Source organism: Phascolarctos cinereus, unplaced genomic scaffold, assembly GCF_003287225.1.
Source record: "Phascolarctos cinereus isolate Bilbo 61053 unplaced genomic scaffold, phaCin_HiC Scaffold_5;HRSCAF=322, whole genome shotgun sequence".
NCBI classification, from domain to species: Eukaryota; Metazoa; Chordata; class Mammalia; order Diprotodontia; family Phascolarctidae; genus Phascolarctos; species Phascolarctos cinereus.
In genome coordinates this window covers 289,343,114-289,365,753 of record NW_027555958.1, presented here as the reverse complement: position 1 = coordinate 289,365,753, position 22,640 = coordinate 289,343,114, and the positions used below count along the sequence as shown (strand labels likewise).

The 22,640-nt window shown below is 39.6% G+C and overlaps 1 protein-coding gene and 1 pseudogene across 1 annotated transcript; one reads left to right on the top strand and one right to left on the bottom strand.

Annotated features, from left to right (window-relative positions):
* Positions 1–9,935: 9,935 nt before the first annotated feature.
* On the bottom strand, positions 9,936–12,872 carry LOC110204112 (DNA endonuclease RBBP8-like; annotated as a pseudogene).
* Positions 12,873–13,680: 808 nt separating this feature from the next.
* Positions 13,681–14,501, top strand: PPY (pancreatic polypeptide). Its single transcript, XM_020980440.2, has 2 exons — positions 13,681–13,865; positions 14,441–14,501. The coding sequence occupies exons 1-2, from the start codon at positions 13,681–13,683 to the stop codon at positions 14,499–14,501; spliced, it is 246 nt and encodes an 81-aa protein (XP_020836099.1).
* The last annotated feature ends 8,139 nt before the right edge of the window (positions 14,502–22,640 follow it).

Here is a 22,640-nt window from a genome sequence, read left to right as displayed (position 1 = left end):
CCAAGATGGTGCACAATCTGATATAGTCCATACATTTACATTCCTATTAAACATAATTTCACATTAGTGAAGTTGTAAGTATAAATTAAAACCAATAGGTGGAACTATCAGAAAGAGGAAACAAAACTCAACAGAAGAGAAAAAAAAAGATAGTGATTCAACTTCCATAGTTCTTTCTTTGGATGTGGATAGCATTTTCCCTATGGTAGGATTATGGTTTTTAATCCATTCTGCTATCCGCTTCTGTTTTATGGGAGAGCTCATCCCATTCACATTCACAGTTACGATTAGTATCTGTGTCTTTTTTTTCCATCCTTTCCCCCCATGTTTATGCTTTTCTTTCTCCTTTCTCCTTTTGCCCCCTCACTAGTGTTTTGCTTTTGACCACAGCCTCCTTCAGTCTCTCCTCTCTTCTATTATTCCTTTCCCTTTTCTTTCCCTTTACCCTTACTGCTTCTTCCCTCCCTCCTATCCCCCCTCCCTTTTCTTTCCCCTTTTCCTTCCTACTGCCTATAGGGCAAGTTAGATTTCTATACCTAACTGATTATGTTATTCCCTTCTTGAGCCAAATCTGATGAGAGTAAGGTTCAAACAATGCTCACCCCCTCCCTTCTTTCCCTCTGCTGTAATAGGATTTTCTGTTTTTTCCTGTAATGTAATTTACCCTTGTCTGCCTCCTCCTTTCTCAGTACATTTTCTAAGATCAGACTAATCCACTTACTTGGATCCATTTAACCCACTTGATTAGATTTTTTTTATCATTACATCAAAGTCAACTAATATCCACCCCCTTCATGTATACTCCTTTAACATGGTATGATAACAATACAATTCTCAAGAGTTGCAAGTGTCATCTTCCCTTGTAGAGATGTAAACAATCCACCCTTATTAACAACATTTTGTATCTTTCTGTCCCATTTACCTTTTTATGTCTTTCTTGAATCTTGTACTTGAAGATCAAATTTTTTGTTGAGCTCTGGTCTTTTTATGAGGAAGGTTTGGAAGTCCCCTATTTCATTGAATATCCATCTCCTCCCTTGAAAAATCATGCTCATTTTTGCAGGGTAGTTGATCCTTGGCTGCACTCCAAGCTCCTTTGCCTTATGGAATATCATGTTCCATGCCCTGTGGTCTTTTAATGTAGAAGCTGCAAGGTCCTATGTAAACCTGACAGTGGTTCCATGATATTTAAATTGTTTCTTTCTGGCTGCTTGCAGCACTTCTCTTTCATCTGGTAATTTTGGAATTTTGCTATCATATTGTTTGGCATTGTCAATTTGGGATCTCTTTCAGGTGGTTGAGCAGTGTATTCTTTCTATGGTTATTTTACCTTCTGGTTCTAGGACTTCAGGGCAGTTTTCCTTTATGATTTCCTGAAAGATACTGTCCAGGCTCTTTTTTTCATCATGATTTTCAGGTAGTCCAATATTTTTAAATTGTCTCTCCTGGATCGATTTTCCAGGTTGGTTGTTTTACCAATGAGGTATTTTATGTTTTCATCTATTTTTTCATTTTTTTGTTTCTGTTTGACTGATTCTTGCTCTCTTATGAGAGAGAGTCGTTAGTTTCCATTTGTCAAATTCTAGTTTTTAACAGATTGTTTTCTTCTGTTAGTTTTTGTACTTCCTTCTCAATTGGCCAATTGTATTTTTAAGGGATTGTTTTCCAGTGCATTTTTTTCCAATTGGCCAATTGTATTTTTTAAGGACTCTTCTACCTCTCTCATTAGACTTTTAAAATCCTTCTTGAGCTCTTCTAAGAAGGCTTTTTGGGCTTCAGACTAGTTCATATTCCCTTATGATGTTGCAGATGTGGGTTTGTTGACAATGTTGTCCTCTTCAGAATTTCTGTCTTGATCTTCACTCTTCTCATAATATGAATCTATGGTACGTTTCTTTTTACTCATGGTTTCTTTATTACCTGGCCTTTAAAGATATTGAGCACTCCTGCTGCGGAACAGAGGGCACTGACCTAAGCTTCTTGTGTTGGGAGCCTAGGTCTTGGTCACTGGCTTTGTGTACTGAGGCCTTTTATGTTGGCAATTGTAGGCTGTAGGGTTCTGGCAGCTTACCTCATGTTGGGCTGGAATCAGCAAGGCTGGAACTTTCAGGCAATTCTAGATTGCCTGCTTTTCCTTTCCTTTAGCTTTCTTCAGCTCCTTTTAGATGGGTGCTGCAGGGTGTTTATCTGCCTGGGGCCCATTGCAATGCTGCCTCCCTTTGTGGTAGAGTGCCGAGTACCGAGGCACCTGGTGATTTTCTGAGCTGGTTTCCACAGTTCCCTGCCGTCACCGAGGTACTCAGAGGTCTAGGTGTTGGTGTTTGCCTGCTCTACCACATGGGCTTCAGGATTTCCTCCTGGTTGACAGTTGGAGGCTGTAGGGTTCTGACAGCTTAACTGGTGTTGGGTTGGAATCAGCAAGGCTGGGATTTCAGGAAAACTGTAGGTTGCTTTCTTCAGTTCCTTTCAGATGAATTCTGCAGGGTGCTTATCAGCCTGGGGCCCTTTGTAATGCTGCTTCCCTTATTTTTGCTGAGGCACTGGGAAACCCATTTGTTGGGCTGTTGCAGTGCCTCTCCCCGTCTTTCTTCTAGTTCAGCTTTTCCAGGGTTTTTTTCTGGGGTGATATTTTCTGGATTTTCAGAGGTTGATAGGGGAGGGTGAGAGCAACTACCTTTTACTCCACCATCTTGGCTCCCAGAAGCAGAAGAGCTGGTTGATTTTAGAAAAACATGGAAAGACTTGCATGAAGTAATGAAGAGTGAAATGAGCAGAACCAAGAAAACATTATACACAGTAACAGCAGTAGTATTCTAAGAACAGCTTTGAATGAATAAGTCATTTTGAGTAGTAAAAATACTCAGCTACAAAGCATTTATGAAGAAAGCTGCTATCCATATCCAGAGCAAGAACTGATAAGTAGAAGTGTGTATAGTATGGTTTTACATACATATATATTTTTGTGCTTAATTTGGAGCCTTCTCTAGAGTGGGGTAGGGGTAGGAGAGAAAACATGTGTGGCAGACAACAAAAGAAAACTTAGAAGAAAGCACAGAAAAGCAGGGTAGCTTTGAAAATGATGTGTAGTATTTAATACACAGTTTTTTTTTAAAAAGTAAACAGTGTGAAATGGAAATTCATGGTTTTATACTGACTTTTTTTTTTAAGGCAATTGGGGTTAAGTGACTTCCCCAGGGTCACACAGCTAGTAGACTTCTCCTTTTATGTTGTGCCATGTACATGGAAATTTTCTCTTTTTTTTTTGTCTTTTTGTCTTTAAGTTCAAAATGAATAAAATAAAAAAACCCAAGAAAATGGAGGGATTAGATAGTCTCTCAGAGTCCTTGCCACCCTAATATTCTGTTTAATGTTTCTTCCAGTCCTAACATTCTAGGTTCTAAGGTTCCTTCCAGTTCATACTTTCTATGTCTTAAGATTCTTTTCCATCAACTAAACAATCATCAGATCTTTATTAAACACTTACTGTGTACCAGACACTGTGCTAGGCACTGAGGATCAAAATTCAGTGAATCAAACATCCCTTCTTGGCAACAAAGGAGCTGATATTCTACAAGGGGAGGCAATGGGCATATTAATAATATAAAGAAATTAATAGAAATAAATAGGAAATTGTTAAATACAAGGTAATTTGGGAGAGAGGGCATTAGTATTTTGGGGATCAGGAGAGACTTCATGGGAGAGATGGGACTGAAATTCAGCTGGCCTTGAGGGATAGACAGAATTTGGATTAGACTGAAGAGAAGGAGAATATTTCAGGTGGGGGAGAAGACAAAGGTGTGGAGGTGGGAATGAGTGTGATGTACCTAATATATACAGCCAAGAAGCAACCTAGAGTCCAGAAAAGGATACATGATGGGGAGGCAGAGGAGATCACTTCAACTAGATAGGCAAGGACTGGAGTGCAGGAGAGCCTTGAAAAGGCAGACGGAGGAGTCCAGACTTAGAAGTGTTGCCATTCTTTCTCCTCTTCTTGGGGGAGGGCAGAACCCCAAAATCAGATCTCCTGATCCTGGTTCAGGAAACTTCTAAAAATTTCTAAATATCAATGAATGAGACTTGGAATCCTAGAACTTTAAAATGCTGAAGCTGGGAGAACCTTAGAAAATGAGACACAGACTTTTAAAAAAATGTATTTTTATTGATGCCTTTTTTTTAAACATTACTCAGTTTTCCCCATAACCCTTCCATCTTCCTCTAGAAGAGTCATTCCATTTAACAAGTAGTACTTTTTAAAGACAAAAAAAAGTGGTAAAAATCAGCATGATTGATAAGTACATAAAAAAAGTCTCAGACTATATACGAAGTACAACTTTTGTGGGACTCTCATCTCTGCAAAAGGCAGGGGGGGGAGTAAGAATGTCTTCTTCTATCTGTTCTTTTGAGTTCTGCTATAGCATAGACTTACTTTTATGAAATATTTTTTATGTATTTCATTAAATATTTCCCAATTGCATATAAACAATTTAACATTCATTTAAAAATTGTTTGAGTGTCAAATTCTGAGAGTCTATGGGACACATTCTTAGGCCTGAGTAATAAAGCCTTTGTTCTGTGGCATCTGGAAGTCACAGAGCTTATTAGAGACTCATGGATGCTAGAGCCTTATTACCCATCTAAGTTAGAAGTGGGGAAGTAATGGATAAAGTATGAGACGTGGAGTTCCAAAACCTTGGGTTTGAATCCTGTATAAGACACTTACCCAGTGTGTGACCCTGGGCCAGTTACCTCATCTCTCTCAGCCTCAGTGTCCTCATCTGTAGAATGGGGATATTAGAACCACCTACCTCACAGGGTTGTTGTGAAGATACAATGAAGTAATACTATATATGGGAAGCACTTTGTGAATCTCAAAGTGCTATAAATAAGTATCAGCTATTATTACTAGCTATGTGACCTTGGACAAGTCAGAACCTCAGCCTCTGTTTTACTCATCTGGAAAATAAGGATAATAATGCCTTCAGCACTCATCTCACAGGTTGATGAGAGCATAAAATGAGATTGTGCATTATATAAAGCATTGGCAAACCTCAAAAACATCCAATCCCTTTATTTTACAGTGAAACAGGGATCCCAGGGAAGAAAAGTGACTTGTCTAAGATCACTCAGCCAGTTAGCATCCAACTAACCCCAGGTCTTCTGACTTTTGTGTTAATGCTCTGTCTGCTCTACCCCATTGTTTCTTTGTTTTTCCTGTATGGTGAAAAGAACACTGGATTAGAAGTCAGAGGACCTGATCATTCCATTCTCTCTGTGGAGCTGGATAGCATTTTCCATCATGAGTCCCTTGGAATTATCTTGGATCATTGTGTGATCAGAGCAGACAAGTCTTTTGCAGTGGATCATTGTTAAAACATTACTGTTACCACACACAATGATTGCCCAGTTCTTCTCACTTCACATTGCATCAGTTTGTAGAGGTCTTACCAGGTTTTTCTGGAACCTCTCTCATAATTTCTTATGGCACATTCCATCACAATCATGTTACAACTTGTTCAGCCATTCCCCAATTGATGAGCATCCCCTCAATTTCCAATTCTTTGCCACCACAAAAAGAGCTGATGTCAATGTTTTTGTACATATAGATTCTTTTCTCTTTTCTTTGATCTTTTGGAGGTACAGCCCTAGTAGTGATAGTGCTGGGTCAAAGGGTTTGAACAGTTCGATAGCCCTTTGGGGATAGTTCCAAATTGTTCTCCAGAATGGTTGGAGCAGTTCACAACTCCACCTACAGTTGAGTGTATTAGTTTTCCACACCCTTCCAGCATTTGTCATTTTCCTTTTCTATCGTGTGAGCCAATCCAATTGATGTGAGGTGGCATCTCAGAGTTTTTTTTTAAATGTGATTTTCTCTAATCAATAGTAATTTAGAGCACTTTTTTCATATGATTGTAGATAGCTTTGGTTTCCTCTTCTGAAAACTGTTTTTTTCCTTTGACTATTTATCAGTTGGGGAATGGCTCTTATTTTAAGTCAGTCCTCAATATGTTTGAGAATATATTTATCAGAGAAACTTGCTGTAAAAGTTTTTGATGTTACTTCATTGTCTATGGTACCTTGTTAGCAAAATGTAGTTTCCTTGATTATCTCCTTTAATTAGTGTATTTTTGTTTTGCTTTGTCTGAGATCATGACTGCTACTCTTGCCTTTTTTTTTTCCTACTTCAACTGAAGCATAATAGATTCTGCTCTAGCCCTTTCTTTTAACTTTGTGTCTTTCTGTTCAAGTGTGTCTCTTGTAACAACATATTGTTGGATTCTGGTTTCTAATCCATTCTGCTATCTGCTTCTGTTTTATGGGTGAGCTCATCCCATTCACATTCACAGTTATAATTACTAACTGTGTATTTCCCTCCATCCCATTTTCTTCTGTTTATTCTTTTCTCTTTCTTTTTATCCTGTCCCTTCTCAAAAGTCTATTTTGCTTCTAAACACTGCCTCCCTTAATCTATTCTCCCTTTCATCATCCCACCCTTCCCCACTTTCTCTTATCCCTTTCCCTCCTATTTCCCAATTGTGTAAGATAAATTTCTATACACAACTGAGTGTGTTTATGTATCCTTCCTTCTTTGAACCACTTCTGATGAGAGTGAGGTTCAACCATTGTCCACAATGCCCCTCCCCTTTCCTCTTTACTGTACAAACTCTTCCTGCATGCTTCTTTTATGTAAGAAAAATCTCCCTGCTCTGTTTCTCCCTGTCCCCTTCTCCCAGTGCATCTCTTTTTCTCACTCCACTTTTTAGGATATCATTCCAGTATAATTGACTCAAACCAATGCCCTCTGTCTATGTAGATTCCTTTTAACTGCTCTAATAATGATAAAGTTCTTAGGAGGTACAAGAACCATCTTCTCACATTGGAATGAAAACAGTTTAACCATATTGAATCACTTATGATTTCTCTTTCGCATGTACCTTTTTGGCTTCTTTTGAGTCTTGTGTTTGAATGTCAAATTTTCTATTCAGCTCTGGTCTTTCCATCAGGAACACTTGAAAGTTTTCTATTTCATTAAATATTCATTTTCCCCCTGAAGGATTTTATTCAGTTTTTCTGGGTAGGTTATTCTTGGTTGTAATTCTAGTTTCTTTGCCTTCTGGAATATCATATTCTAAACCCTCTGCTCCTTTAATGTGGAAACTGCTAAATCTTGTATGATCCTGACTGTTACTCCATGATATTTGAATTATTTATTTCTGGCTGCTTGCACTATGTTCTCTTTGACCTGGGAGCTCTGGAATTTAGCTATAACATTCCGGGGAAGTTTCATTTTGTAATCTCTCTGAAGAGGTGTTTGGGAGATTCTTTCAATTTCTCTTTTACTCTCTGAACTTAAGATATCAGGACAGTTTTCCTTGATAATTTCTTGAAATATGATGTCCAGGACCTTTTTTATTCTTATTATGGCTTTTTGTTAATTCAATAGTTGTTGAAATGATCTCTCTTCAATCCATTTTCCAGGTCAGGTGTTTTTTTGATGAGATATTTCACATTTTCTTCTATTTTTTTCATTCTTTGATTTTGTTTATTTGTTTCTTGACGTCTCATGAAGTTATTAGCTTTTTCTTGCCCAATTCTGCTTTTTAAGGAATTATTTTCTTTAGTGAATTTTTGCCTTTTTTTTAAACCATTAGGCCAATTCTGGTTTTTAGGGGTTATTTTCTTCAATAGTTTTTATACTTCTTTTATTAAGTGTTAATTCTCTTTTCATAATTTTCTCACATCATTTATTTCTTCTCCTATTTTTTCCTCTACTGCTCATCTTTTTCTTTAACTCTTCCAGGAATTCTTGTTGGGCTTGTGTTCAGTTAAAATTTTTCTTTGATGCTTTGGTTGTAGCTGTTTTCATGTTAGTGTCATCTTCTGAGTTTTCTGGTGTTCCTTGTCAGTGTAGTTGCTTTTTTAGTCAAGTTCTTGTTTTTTGCTAATTTTCTAGCATATTTCTTGACTTTGAACTTTATGGTAAAGTTGGATGCTGTTTACCTGGGGGTTGGGGAGTCACTCTCCCAAGCTTCATGCTTTTTTTGTGCTGCTGTTTTCAGAGTAATTTCTGGTGGTCTCAAGTTTTTTGTGCTTTCAGGGTAGTGTTGTAATCCAGGGAGAGAGGTGTGGTCACAGTTTTTCTGGTCTGCATTCTGGTCTTTACCCTGGAAAGGCCCCTTGTCCCTTGCAGCTACAAGCACTAGCACTCTGCTTGCCCCTGGAATTGTGATGAGGGCCCACACTACCTTGTGACTGACCACAAGTGCTCCTCTTTGCTCCAGAACTACAACCCAGACCTGTATATGGGCAATAGAGTTGCCAATCAGTGCCAGCTGTACCCAGGGCTACTAATAGATCCCTTGCAATCTCTTTCTGACCAGTTGTCCAGCCCCCTTACCATCTCTGGGCTGAGAACTCCCCAGACTGCTGCTGCCATAGCTGCTGCTGTCACTGCTACTGGATGTTTGAGTTCTGGACAGGACTCTACCCTGGAGTCTCAGATGTCTTCTGCAGACTTCTCAAGTTTTCTTAGGCCAGAAAAATATCCACTCTGACCTTTTGTTGCCTCTGCCATTCCAAAATTTGAAATGAGGCATTATTTTAAAGCTATTTGGAGGGCAATGTTGAGAAGGTTTAGCTGGGTTGCTGCCTCTAATTCACCATCTTAGGACCCAACCTCTTCAACTCACAAAGTGGCTCCCAAGGCTTGAAATGTTCATCTCAGGATCGTCATTTGATCACCTATGTTCAGGAAAGAAATTCAAGGTAGAAATAGCAAATAGGGGTTTGAGGTACAATTTCAAGGTCATGTAGGCCAGTATTTGTACTGGCTGTCATGTTTGAGCAATTTGCCATTCCTGCTGGGTTGGGGAGGGCACCTTTCCACCGAGAAGTTTGAAGAGTCCAGAGCAGAATAATAATATTTTACAATATAACGTATAACTAACAATAGGTAGAATTTATATAGTGTTTGCAAAGCGCTTTAAAAATTATGTTAATTTATCCTCACAACAACCCTGAGAAATATATGCTATTATTATGCCGATTTTATAGATCAGGAAATTTTGACAGACAGAAGGGATTTGCTCAGGGTCATACAACTAGTTACTCAGTCAGCATTTGAACTCAGGTCTTCTTCACTCCAGGTCCAGTGCCTTTTCTATCCACTTTAGCTAGGTGGCACAGTGGATAGAGAGGGCTCTGGGCCTGGAGTAAGGAAGACTAAGTTCAAATATACCCTCAGCCACTTACTAGCTATGTGACCCTGGGCAAGTCAGTTAACCTCTGCCTGCCTCAGTTTCTTTAACTGTGAAATGGGGATTATAATAGCACTCACTTCCCAGGCTTATTGCGAGGATCAAATGGGATAATATATGTAAAGAGCTTAACACAGTGCCTTGCACACAGTTGGCTCTCACTAAATAAAAGGCTTATTCCCTTCCCTTTTCTCACTTTGCCATCCAACTGGGCCTAGAGGATGGGGTCATTTTCTTAAAAAATGGGTTCTAACTGCATCAAAACAGGTCCCTCCCATTAGATAATATTTGTCCTTTTGTACTGAATCCCAGACATTTCCTGAAGATTGACTCAAAACTTCAGTTGAGTCATTTATTCTTTTTTTTGATAATGAAAACTATCACAATTTTTCAAAATTATATTCAGTTGTTACAAAAAGCGAAGGATAAAATCCACCCCTTTAAGTTACACAGTGCAAAATGGAAGCACCTCATTGTTTCAAAGGTAGAAAATCAAGAAAAACGCATAAGCACAATAAATGTACTCAAAATTGTTTTAAATAATATTTTCTGATATATTGTATTTAAATGATAGATAAATCAGGTTAAAGCAGATTTGAGAGGGGAAGAAGGCAGTTTTAAATTCCAACTTTAACTATAAATAAAATAGGAATTTTGTTCTAGGCACCTTTTGCAAGTTCCTCAATGTCTATGTCTTCTGTTCTTTGTCTTTTGGAGAAAACATTGCATTATAAGGCTGCCACCTTTTGGGATGTCGACGAGGATCACGAGCTTTCTTAATGTAACCTCTGTCCATGCAAGTTTGAGGTGAAAGAAATCCTACTTCCCAGAAATGTTCAGTATGTTAGGAGGAATGTAGGAATGTCTTGAACAGGAGGCCAGTTTCTTTTCTCTTTCTTCTTCTGGAATATCTGCATAATAAATTTCACGTTCTTTACATGTTTGTCCAAGCAATTTTCTCCTCTCTTCTTTTTTCCGTACCACCTCAATGGGAGGGGGAAATTTTGCAATGTGGTTTTTCTTTCATCATCCTTAAAATAAGGCTCCAGAAATGCTTTTGGTTTGGCTTTTTCAGGCATATCTTCATGACTGTTTAGTTTCTTGGCCGCAACTGATAATTCTTCATCTTCTTGGAGATTTTCTTCTGGCTCACACCGTGGAGAACTATCTGCCAGGTAGGATTCTTATTCTTCATGTGTTGTGTGATCAAACAATTCTGATCAGCTGTCATTCACTTTTCTTTCTTGCTCTGGACTTTTCTCTTCCTTCTCCTCTTGCTTCTGGATTTTTAAAAGCACAGTTTCCCTAATCAACGCACAGTCCATGTCCATAGTCTCGCCTCCTAATCTTGATTGACCACTATCTTTGCATCTGTTATAGTGATATCCGTCTTACATGAGAAAGATCTGTTGCTGGATCTATACTCCACTGGATATTTTCTAAGGATGATTTATCTTGCTTGTCTTGTAAAGCCTGTGCTTTAGTTGCTCTACAAGGATTTAACTGAAGAACTGAGGCAAGTTCACAATCTCCATGTCCCATCCTGCCTTTCATTTTTATTGGCTCATGACCACCAGTAACCCTCGTTTCCTTGGCTTTTTTCTTGACAGTAGATAGAAGAAAATCGGTCAGAAAGAACCAGGGGGGCTTAGATTCTTAAAATCTAGGCACCGCTCAGATTCTGAAAATCTAGCCAATACCTTGCTAATGTTCAGACTCCTGAAGAGTCTGCCCAGTATGATGGATGTTCTAATAAACCTTGTCTTTGGCTGAAAAAAAAAAAAGGATCCAGGGACCTATCCATTACAGAGATTCCATTGATGGAAGGGTGACTATGTCCTCGGAAAGGAAAAGCATTTTCTTTATCAAAAGAGGTCTGGAGGCAATGTTCACTTTCTTCTTCAGTCTTCTTTTTGGCTCCTCTGCCTCCCAGTGGTTTCAATGGCACAAAAAGATCATTTTTTTCAGTAGCTTCATCTTTTGAATTATCGGTCTCAACTTGCGCACTTATTGATTCATTTATACCCTTTCTCACAAGCATTTGGTTAATGGAAGAATTATCAATAACAGTGCTTGCTTGAGAACCAAGATGAGGGCATGTAACATGGCTGGCGTGTTCAGATTTTGATCTAGGCTTCTGTGGTCTAGAACGAGAAGTATTTCAGGGGGAATTTGCTTTGAGATGGGATTTTTTTCCCAGCTTCTAAAAGAGAAGGGGACAAGCTTGTATTCAATCCTAAGCCATTTTTCACATTAGAAGCAGCCTTAAAAACAGAAGAAATGGCTGGGCAGCCCAGTCAACTTCTGGTGGAGTCCTAGGAGAGGAATCTGAAAATCTCAAACCATCTTCACTAATTTTTGTGGATTCCTGAAAAGGTTGTTTCTTTGGCGAGTCATTTATTCTTCACTTTGGGTCTCTCACCCCTCGGGGGGGCCCTCTGTACTCCATCCCATTCAGCTCAAAGGCCTCTTGCCTGATTCTCTTGTCTCCAGGCTTCAGGCTGGCTTGGCTTGGGCAGTTAGCTTTGGGTTAGGGCTCCACCTGCCAGTGTACCTTGAATATTGCAGGGCTTTGTGTTTATCAGGACACAGGTAGTAAGGCCTGGATTTCACAAATGTTCATTCAGTTCAGTTCCACAAACACATATTAAGTGCCTGTACAATGTCAGGCACTGCAGATTCCCTCAAGGCATCTGTCTGGGAATTTCTTTCTTTTCTTTCCCTTCCAAATTCTCTTCTTGTTCCTCCTCCTCTTCCCTTCTCCTTTCTCATTCCCTTAATCATTGTTCTTCCTGTCCCCCGCCCACAATGCAGTGTTTCTTCTTCCTTCAGGGTGAAGGGAATCAAACATCCCAGTGACCCAGTGGCAGGCATAGAACAGTTTATACTTTTATGGTGAATCAGTAGTGGGATCCTCCTAGTAGTAGTAACCTATGGGGTTCCTGACAGTGATGAGAGAATTGAAGTCACCAGTCAGAGGGCAGACTGACCCTTCGGTCTTCTTCTCCCTCAGCCCCCTTAACCCTTGTATCTGAATCCAGTGACTTTGAGTAGGAGAGGAGCCTGGAGGATGATAGTGAGTAAGGTTGGTGGATAGAAAAATGGAAATATGTTCCCAGGGAAGACTATGTTCATATATCCTTGGGTATGTGACTGTGTATGTTTATACCACTGAGAAGGTATGCCTATGTGTGCCTATGTAGATGTGCATCATAACGAATACTATCCCAATACCTAGGTCAGACATTTCTGCATCCTTTCTTCTTAAAGGCTTCCTACAATATCTCCTTCTTCAGGAAGCCCTCCCTGGAATGAGTTGATGTGGGCATGTGCTTTCCTCATCCCATCCTCCATTCTCCACTTTCTGATTGTCATGTGAATCCAGTTTCCTTTGCAGGAACTCTTAATGTTCAGCTGTCCATGCATCAGTCAGTCTGTGTTGGGATCAGTCAGTCTGAAGCAGAGCTAAAACTAGGAAAGTTGGTACAATAATTCTCAAATCAACTTCAAGAAAAATTAATTTGGGATAGAATTCAGAGCACTGCCCTGTTAGGGAAGGATGCATACCCCAGGGTGCCAGTTGCTGTAGGCAGAGTCACTGGGACTGCTCAAGGCCATTTTGCCAGGGAGACTGGTGTCTGAAGGGTTGACTAACAGGGCCCCCAGGGCATATCATCCCCAGGAAGATGAAGAGTTCTATCTTGCAACTTTCTATTTCAACAAATTATTTTTGCTAACTGGAAACTAAGCTCAGTTGTTTCTACACTGCTTGCTGAAGGATGGACTATAAGTGATGGTGGTACTCTTTGGATTTCAGCGACCTGGATAAAGCCCAGATTGTCCCACCCTAGTTATGGCTCTGCACTTGTGTCAGGGAGCGTCTGTGCATGTATCCCTTGTCCCATAGAATGCAGGCTCTGGTCATGCACTAAGTGCTTTGAAGAGTGAGGCTGGGTGGGAGTTTGGGGGAGAAGAGTGAGATATCAGAAGAGTTGGTCAACTAGGAGTTCTGTTATCATTCTCTCTTTGGAATGACCATTGAATATCTATTTGGGCAGGTGTTTGCTAGATTCCTAGGCATTTGGAACATTTTTATATTGCTCTCTCTCTCTCTCTCTCTCTCTCTCTCTCTCTCTCTCTCTCTCCTGTCTCTGTCTTTCTGTCTCTCTCCCTTGTCCCTTCTCTTTCCCTTTCTCTTTTCATTCCCTCCCTCTCCCTGAATTCCTCTCCTCTTTCTCTCCTTTCATTGATTTCTGTTGTCTTCTCCTTTGCTCCATTCATTTCTCCTTTATCCTGACATTTCTTTCCCTCCCTCCCTTCTCTTCCCTTCTTTTCTCTCTTCCTCTCTTTCTTTGTCTCCACTTCCCTTCTGCTTCCTCCTCTGGCCTTCTCTTTTGACTCTTCCTTCTCATCCTTTGTTCCTCAGATGGCTGCCTCTCAATATTGGCTCTCTCTTCTGGTCCTCTCTTGCTGCGTGGCTCTCTTGCTGCCATCGTGTGCTCAGGGGGCTCCACAGGAGCCAGTGTACCCCGGCGATGATGCCACTCCAGAGCAGATGGCCCTGTATGCTGCAGAGCTCCGAAGATATATCAATAGGCTGACCCGGCCCAGGTGAGTGAGAGTCACTGGAGTGGGTGGAGGTGGGTCTGGGGTCTGTGAGTCTGAAAAATGGCCAAGTGACATAGTGAAGACAGCCAGGTCCTCAGAGCCAGGAGGTGTGAAAAGAGAGGTTTTTAGCTGTGGACGTTGCAAAGGTATGTGTTGGACATGTAAAGGCTGAGGTCCTTTCCATCTTTGCCATTCTGGGTATATATGTTCAGCGTGCTTATGTATGTATGTGAGCAAATGCATGAGGGTGAGTGTGGACTACCTTTCTTAGCAGTGAGACCTTATTGTTAATGTGATCAGATCTATCCAGATACAGTGGGAAAAAATCCACCAATTCCCCCCCAAACTCTAATTGTGGGGACTAAGAACACCCCTAACCACACACTTCTCTCTCAGATACACAATTCAAATTGGAATGCCATTCTCAGATAGGAAGGAGGGGGTCTATGTGTGTATGTGATGACTGTATGTCTGAGGTGGTGAGCCTGCATGTTTGTATGTGTGTGGACGTGGCCTTGTCTAAGTGGTGGGGTGTGGACAGCTGTGCTCCCAGATGTATTTCCCTCACTACTCTGCAGGTATGGGAAGAGAGCAGTGGGCCAGAGAATCTACCAGGATGGAGTGGATTTCTTGGAGTAGGTGATTCTGCTGCAGCATTTCCAGGTACCAAGTACCCTAAAATCTCTGAACTTCTCTAGAGTAGGGGGAGGAGGGTATAGTGTGTGTGTGTGTGTGTGTGTGTGTGCCCTCCAGAACTAGGGAAGTAGAGGGGATAGAGGAAGAAGGGATAAGGTGTTAGATGAGCAAAAGGGCCCTTAGGGGCAGGGTTAGGGTGCCTTGGGAAAGAATATGAGCAGAGTCTCTGAGGGGACAGGGACAAGATGTCTTGCTAACTGGGAGAGCCTTTGTCTCTGACCTGCCACCCTCCTGTCCATTCTCTTCTCTTACAGGACACCCAGTCATCTGAAACTTCAGTGCTCCTGGTTCATTCCCCTTTCCTCATTTCCAGAGCCCTGTAGGAAGTCCTGGTCCTAGCTCCTATAGCTCTGGTTGAAGCTGAGCCATAGAATTCTATCCTCATCCGTAAACCAGGCTTAATAAAGCAGAATCAAAATCAATGCCTTTGTCTCTCTGTGGATTTCTCTTTATAAATCGATTCTTTATGATTTATGGAGTGATTGCATAGATATTATCTGATTTGATCATGAGGTAGACAAGGCAGATAGAAAGAATTTCCCATTCTGCAAATAAGTATAGTGAGGCTGATCAATGATAAAAACTTTGCCCAAGGTTTATCAATGACAATGTAAGAATAATGTCTGAATAATTTAAGAATAAGAATGTAAGACTAGAATCTGGGTCTCTGTGGGGACCATGAGGGGTGGCTATAGTATACTGGAGGGACTCAAGGGATGTGGTGGAGGAGGAGGGGGAGGAGATGAAGCTCTAAGACTTCAGTAAAGCAGGTGAAGCCCTTGTTGGGGTTATTCTATTGTAATAATAGGTCTCCTGAACAGTCTGAAAGCTGGCTGTAGAATGTCTTGCTATCTTTCTCAAGTTCAGTGTGACTGGGTAATTAATTAGACAATCCTTGGCCTGTGACCTCATTCAGTATAATCACCTCTGTTACAAGAGTCACTTATCCACACACAGAATGTAGGTGTATAAACAATGTAGATAATGAGAAGGAATCAAGTAGGAAAGTCATTCTTTATCCCCACCCTTTCACTCCATCTCCCAACAGACACACACATACACACACACAACACACACACACACACACAAGCACACACACATACACACTGCACTCCAAAGTTATAAAACCAAAAAATGTCCAAGGTGAAAAGGATCTTTTTTTTTTTTTCCTCTTTTTTAAATTTTTTTTTTTTGTGAAAGGGATCTTTAGTTAATGTAGTCCACCTGTCATTCTTTTTACAGCTAAGTGGCTCAGAGGATCCCTAGAACACTGGATTTGGAGGCAGGAAAACATGAGTTTAAAGCCCACGTCAGACACTTAATAGCTCTCTGATCCCTGGTAATCACTTAACCTTTTTCAGCCTCAGTTTTCTCAACTGTAAAATGAAGATAATAATAGTCCCTACCTCCCAGGTGAGGATGTGAGGATGAAATGAGATACTATTTGCAAAGAGCTTTTCACAATTTAAAGTGCTATATAAATGCTAGCTACTATTATTATTTTAAAATAGGAGAAACTAAGGCTTTGAGAGAATAAATGACTTGCCCAAGGTCACACACCTACTTGGTGCCAGAGTTGGGACTGGAACTCTGGTCTCCTGACTCCCTTCCCCTCTTCCTGCCATGTTGCTTCTTTGTCCTTCATAGCTAGTTCTCTTCTTGATTGACAAGGGATGATCTTCCTCAGAGCTTGGTCTTCCTTCTTAAGTTTATCTGAAAAATCAAAGGAGAGATGAACAACACAGAAAACAAAAATATACTAGAAACAATACTAGAAACCATTAGCTAATTTGATTAAAAAGAAGAAAATCAAATTACCGGTATCAAAAATGGAAAAGAAACATTCACAACAAATGGAAGAGAAATTAAGGGTATCATTAGAAACTATTTCATCCAAGTACATCCCAACAATACCAACTGAAGTGAAATAAAGATTGACAAAAACATCAAATATCCAAATTAACAGAACAAGAAATAGAGAATATAAATAATCCAATGTCAGAGAGGAAAAAAATTAATAAGCCATGGGTGAAGTTTCAAAGGGGAAAAAAATCCAGGGCCAGATGGATTCACAAGTGAATTTTATCAGGCAGTTAAGGAGAAATTAATTCCAATATTAGATGAACTGTTTACAAGACTAGCCAAAGACAAGATCCTACCAAATTCCTTCTATGACACAAATATTGTCTTGATATATAAAACAGGTAGAATGAAAATGGAAATAGAAAACTATAGACCCATATTCCTAATGAAGATAGGCATGGAAATTTAAAATAAAATATCAACAAGTAGACTAAACAATGTGTCATAAATATTACATAGTATAACCAAGTTTGATTTAAAGCAGTAGCATAGGGTTGGTTTACTATTAGAAAAACTATAACCTTAACTAACCTTATTAACAACAAAAACATATGATTATGTCAATAGATGCAGAAAAAACTTGACAAAATATTTTTGCTACCAACACTAGAAAATATAGGGATAAATGAACCTTTCCTCAAAATAATAAATAATATATATTTAAAAAGAACTAGCACAGAATCTTTTCTTATAAAATCAGGAATGAAACAAAGATGTCCATTTTGCTACTTCTATCTGACCTACTATTATTAATGCTGGCAATGAGGCAAAAAAAAAGAAATTGAGGGAATAAATATTGGAGGGAAAAAGTATAATTATCCCTTTTTGCAGATGATATGATGGTGTATGTGAAGAACTCTAAAGAATCAACTAAAATTTTATTGAAACAATTAAAACTAGCAAATTTACAGGATAGAAAATAAATCCACAGAAATTCCCAGCATTTCTGTATAATACCAATAAAAACTGACAAGAAGAGATAGGAAGAGAAATTTCATTTAAAATTACTACAGAATGTATAAAATACTTGGGAGTCTATCTTCCAAGATACACACAAGAAGTATATAAATACAACTACAAAGTATTGTTTACAGAAATAAAGGTGGACCTAAGTAATTGCAAAATATTAACTGATTATTGGTAGAGCCAATCAATATCATAAAAATAATAATATTTTCTAAATCAATTTACTGATTCATGTGGATACCAATCCAACAATCAAAGCATTAAGAGAAGAAGAAAAAAATAACAAAATTCATATGGGGCAAAAAAAAAAAAGGTCAACATTCTAAAGGAAAAAGTAATGAAAATAAGTGGGGCTGGGAAGGGGGCCTGTCAGCACCAGATCTCTAGCTGTGTGACAAAGCAGTAATTCTTGAAACAATTCTATGCAGGTTAAAAAAATAGAGAGACAAGAAGGAGTGAAAAGAGCTGAAATTCTGCCCAAGGTCCTCTAGTTCCAAATCAATCAACAACTATTAAGTAATTATCACTTGCCAGAAGCTGACCACTGTTCCACTCTGTCTCCTGATTCTTCCCTTTATTGATGGCATTGTCATAGTTATATCAAACCCTGTAACATTATATAATCTCTTAGATTGACTCATTAATTCCTTAAAAGAGGTTAGCCTAACTATCCACATATGTAGCTAGGTGGCACAGTGGATAGAAAGCCAGAACTAGAGTTAGGAAGAGCTGAGTTCAAATTTGACCTCAGGCACTTCCTATCTGTGTGGTCCTGAGCAAGTCATTTAACCCTGTTTGCCTCGGTTTCCTCATCGTAAAAAACAACTGGAGAAAGAAATGGCAAACCAGTCTCCAGTATCTTTGCCAAGAAAACCCCAAATGCAGTGAATATAGGTGAAGAGTTACCCAGGATATGTAGTCATGAGATCTGCATTGTTGTGAGGAATACCCACATTGATGAGATTGATTTGAGTATTTCACTATGCAGAGAAGATGAATAATTGTCGTGAAATAAAGGTGATTTTTCTCGTGCTCTGATAGATGTTTCCTTATCTCCTACTGTTATTTCTATCTCTAAACAGCCTTGTAGCAACCAATGTATAAGTCTGGAAAGGTACTGGTAACATAAATTCCCAATTTTCATGCCTTCATATTTTCTGGAAAGCTCTCTATATCTGGCAAGGCTTTTCCTAATTAAGAATAACAATAAGAGAACATTCTGTTGAAAGGTATTCATCACATTTATATAGTACTTTTTGCAGTGGAAACTGTCAAACATACCTCCAATCTCTAAGTGATATTTTTCTAGTTCTCCCATTGGCCACTGACGTTTGCTGTGGTACCAATGATTTTGTTGAGACAGCAATGAGGTCTATGGCCTCAGCAAACTGATGAGGAACTTTTGATTCCATGGAAAAGCCTTGTTAATTGCCATTTTTTCTCATTTGCACATATCACTGTATACATGTTTTTAGATATTTTTAGGTAAAGAATCTGAAGTGTAGAGAGGCAAAATATGCAGAGAGTATAGTCAGGCTTAGCACCCAGGTTTCCTGATTCAGTCCATTGGGATTTGCATTTCAATATATTGCTTCTGGTTATTTCTTCATTTCTTCCTTTTTCTTCCTTCCTTCCTTCCTTCCTTCCTTCCTTCCTTCCTTCCTTCCTTCCTTCCTTCCTTCCTTCCTTCCTTCTTCCTTTCTTCTCTTTCTTTCTTTCTTTCTTCTTTTCTTTCTTCTTTCTTTCTTTCTTTCTTTCTTTTTCTTTCTTTCTTTCTTTCTTTCTTTCTTTCTTCTTTCTTTCTTTCTTTCTTCCTTCCTTCCTTTCTTCCTTTCTTTCTTTCCTTCCTTCCTTCCTTCTTCCTTTCTTCCTTTCTTTTCTTCTTTCTTTCTTTCTTTTCTTTCTTCTTTCTTTCTTTCTTTCTTCTTTCTTTCTTTCTTTCTTCTTCTTTCTCCTTCTTCTTCTTTCTTCCTTTCTTTCTTCTCCTTCCTTCCTTCCTTCCTTCCTTCCTTCCTCCTTCCTTCTTCCTTCCTTCCTTCCTTCTTCCTTCCTTCCTTCCTTCCTTCCTTCCTTCCTTCCTTCCTTCCTTCCTTTTCCTTCCTTCCTTCCTTCCTTTCTTCCTTTCCTTCCTTCCTTCCTTCCTCTCTTCCTTCTTCCTTCCTTCCTTCTTCCTTCTTTCTTTCTTTCTTTCTTTCTTTCTTCTTTCTTCTTTCTTTCTTTCTTCTTCTTTTCTTCTTCTTCTTCTTCTTCTCTTCTTCTTCTTCTTCCTCTTCCTCTTCTTCTTCACCTGTAATTTCATTAGTGTAGGGAGGTTCCAGTGAGAAATTTTTTTAAAAATTATATTAAAATTTTTTTTGTTAAATTTTAAGTTCTGAACTATATTTATCCCTTTCACATGGTGGGGGTTAGGTGTGCAGAGTCCCCATGATCTAGAAAATCCACATAAAAGTTTTTGGCCCTCCCTTTGTAGCAGAGAAAAAGTCTGAATTTTTTCTTTTTCTTTGATGGAGTGTTGATTGTAATTTACCTTAATGTAAAACTTCTGTTAAGTATTTGGTCATAGGCTCTGTGTTGCCTTCTGGCCTTTGTGTGTTGTCTGTGGGTGCTGCAAAACTCCCTCAAAAATCCCACTTAATTTCTCATGGCATTCTTTCTCCCTCCCTCCCATAAATCAAAACTGAAATGTGGAAAGTCACAATGTGGAAGGGATAACTGTTTCTCCCTCCTTTCCTCCCCACCCCCTCACTAAAGAAGACCACCATATCTCTCTCTCTCTCTCTCTCTCTCTCTCTCACACACACACACACACACACACACACACACACACACACACTACCATACTTCAGTTCTTTCTCTTGGGTTGGATAGTGTCTTCCTTCATAGGTCCTAACAGCAGGAAGCTTGAACAGACCTGCAACAAAGTCTTAGAGAGAGTTTCCTGGGACACTAAGGAAACCTGAGCTCAGGTTTTCCTGACTCCAAGGCTGGCTCTCTATCTGCTCTGCCAGACAACTTCTCATTTCTTCGGTGTAAGAAGGGAAAAAAATACTGTCTTACTTTGCAGAGAAAATTCATTGGGGTTGGGGGTGGGGTGGGGAGAAATGGCCAGACTTGTAGTATCCTATGTGTGGTTAGCATTGCAAAAGTAAATTACAGAACTATGAAATGGACATTAAAATAAATATTTTTTCTCCTTTTGTGAACATGCTAAGAAATGTTAGAAACTGTAGCCTTACTATATTACAATAGGGAACTCTCCATAGTGGTACTACTTGTTCTTTCTAGTATATGACATCTTTTCTCCATGTCTCTTTTTCCTATTTTCCTTTTTAAAATTTTGAAATCAAAGAAATATGGAAGCTCATAAGGGGCAGCTAGGTGGCACAGTAGATAGACCACTGAGCTTGGAATCAGGAAGACATCTTCTTGAGTTCAAATCTAGCCTCAGATATTTAGTAGTTCTGTTACCTTGGGCAAGTCACTTAACCCCAATTGCCAAAAAAAATCATAAATTATATATATATATATATATGTATGTATGTATGTATGTATGTATATATATATGTATATATATATATATGTATATGTAAAATGAAATTATAAAAATAAAACCAAAACGTCTCCTAGGGTCCCTTCTCGCACTAGGTCTATGAATGAGATAGATGAAGTTTCCTCGGTACTAAAACTCATATATTCCCTTTGTACCCCCAGAGCAGTAAAACTTGATGAATCTGGAAAGATTTGCTGTGCATTAAGCAAGAGCTAACCTGTGCTCCAATTCCTCTAGCAAGGTAAAAATTGGAAAGACTGCTAATTTAACAGCCAGGGGCTTCCTGCTTATCTGTCTCTAGGGGGAACTTCTAAACCATTATCCAAAGTCTTCCAGATCCTTTGTCTCTGGGCAGAACTCCTAAGTAGATTATCAAAAGTCTTCCTGAGCCTTTGTCTCTAGGCAAATATTTCCAAATAAGGATGTTATTGTACTAAGGGTTTTAGACAGCCGAGTTTAGATTATGCACCCTGAAAGCCAACCAATGGGAAGAAGGGTTCAGAAATGGGGAGGGTGTATCGCATTAGGACTATAAAACTTTGTTTCCCACTAACAGACTTTGTACTCCCTGGCTGTCGCTGCTTGAGCAACGAGGGCTGTGCCCTTTCTCACGAGAAAGAATAAAACCTTTTCTGATCTCTGACTCAGCCTCTGAACTTTTAATTCTAGTGTGGCCATTGTCCCACACATCTATGATACACCTTATTATGTAATCCTGGGCAAATTACTCATCTCCCAGCCTCAGTTTCCTCAAATGTTAAATGGGGGCAATGATGGTACCCACCTCACAGGGTTGTTGTGGGGTAATCTATATAAAGTACTCAGAAACCTTCACTTTATGAATGCTTAACTTTAAACCTACATTAATGCTAGCTAGCATCTGTGATTCTAGGACCAAGCAGTTATTGGAAAAGGGAACGGGGCAAGGGCTGTTTCAAGCAGGTAGAACACAAGAGGTGATGGGGAGGTATGGCTGGTAAGGTCCTCTAGCCTGGGATTGGGAGAAGGCAAGGGAGTCTTGACTCTCTGTGTTAGCTTCTCCCCCCAAAGTCCTCACCACCTACTCAGCCCTAAAACCCTCTGGGCCCTGAACCACCTCCATTTCTTCTCTTCCCCCATTATTGTTCTTGAAAGCAGATTGGATTAGGGGTTCTTCTCCTTCCCTGTGGATGGGGTGTGGATGGATCCATTAAAATAAGCCCAGGTCAGGTCCTGAGAGAAATGGCAGGAGTGTTCCCTGAAAATCAAGCCCCTTATATACTGTGAAGGGCTCTCTAAATGTTAGAGGCAACATGATCTTGGAGTTTGGAAGATGTAGGTTCCCAGGCAAACTAGGTGTGTCTTCCTGGGCAACTCCCTTAACTCTCCAGTGCCTCAGGCAACTCTCAGAGATGAGTTACCCATCTGCATGGGTAGAGGCTGAAGAAATCCCGTCTATGGACTGTTTTCCTTTTTTCTTTTTACCATGGTCCTGACCAGCTAAGCCATCTTCTACTCTCTGCCACCATGTTTTGTAACTTCCCAACCCCATTTCTGCTCTCTGGCCTCTGGGGGAGCCAATTTCTTTCTTATTAAATCTCTGTTGCCCTTGTCCAGGTAATTAGCAAAGCCTCTTTCCTGTGTTCAGACTCCAATATATAGAATGTTCTCTTCTTCATCCTGTCCCTGTCCTGTGTCTTTTGCTGTGCACTGCGCCAGTCGCC

Excerpts from the sequence above, each read along its gene's own strand:
- PPY (XM_020980440.2), top strand. The coding sequence starts at position 13,681 with ATGGCTGCCTCTCAATATTGGCTCTCTCTTCTGGTCCTCTCTTGCTGC. Across the intron at positions 13,866-14,440 it reads AATAGGCTGACCCGGCCCAG|GTATGGGAAGAGAGCAGTGG; the intron begins GTGAGTGAGAGT and ends ACTACTCTGCAG.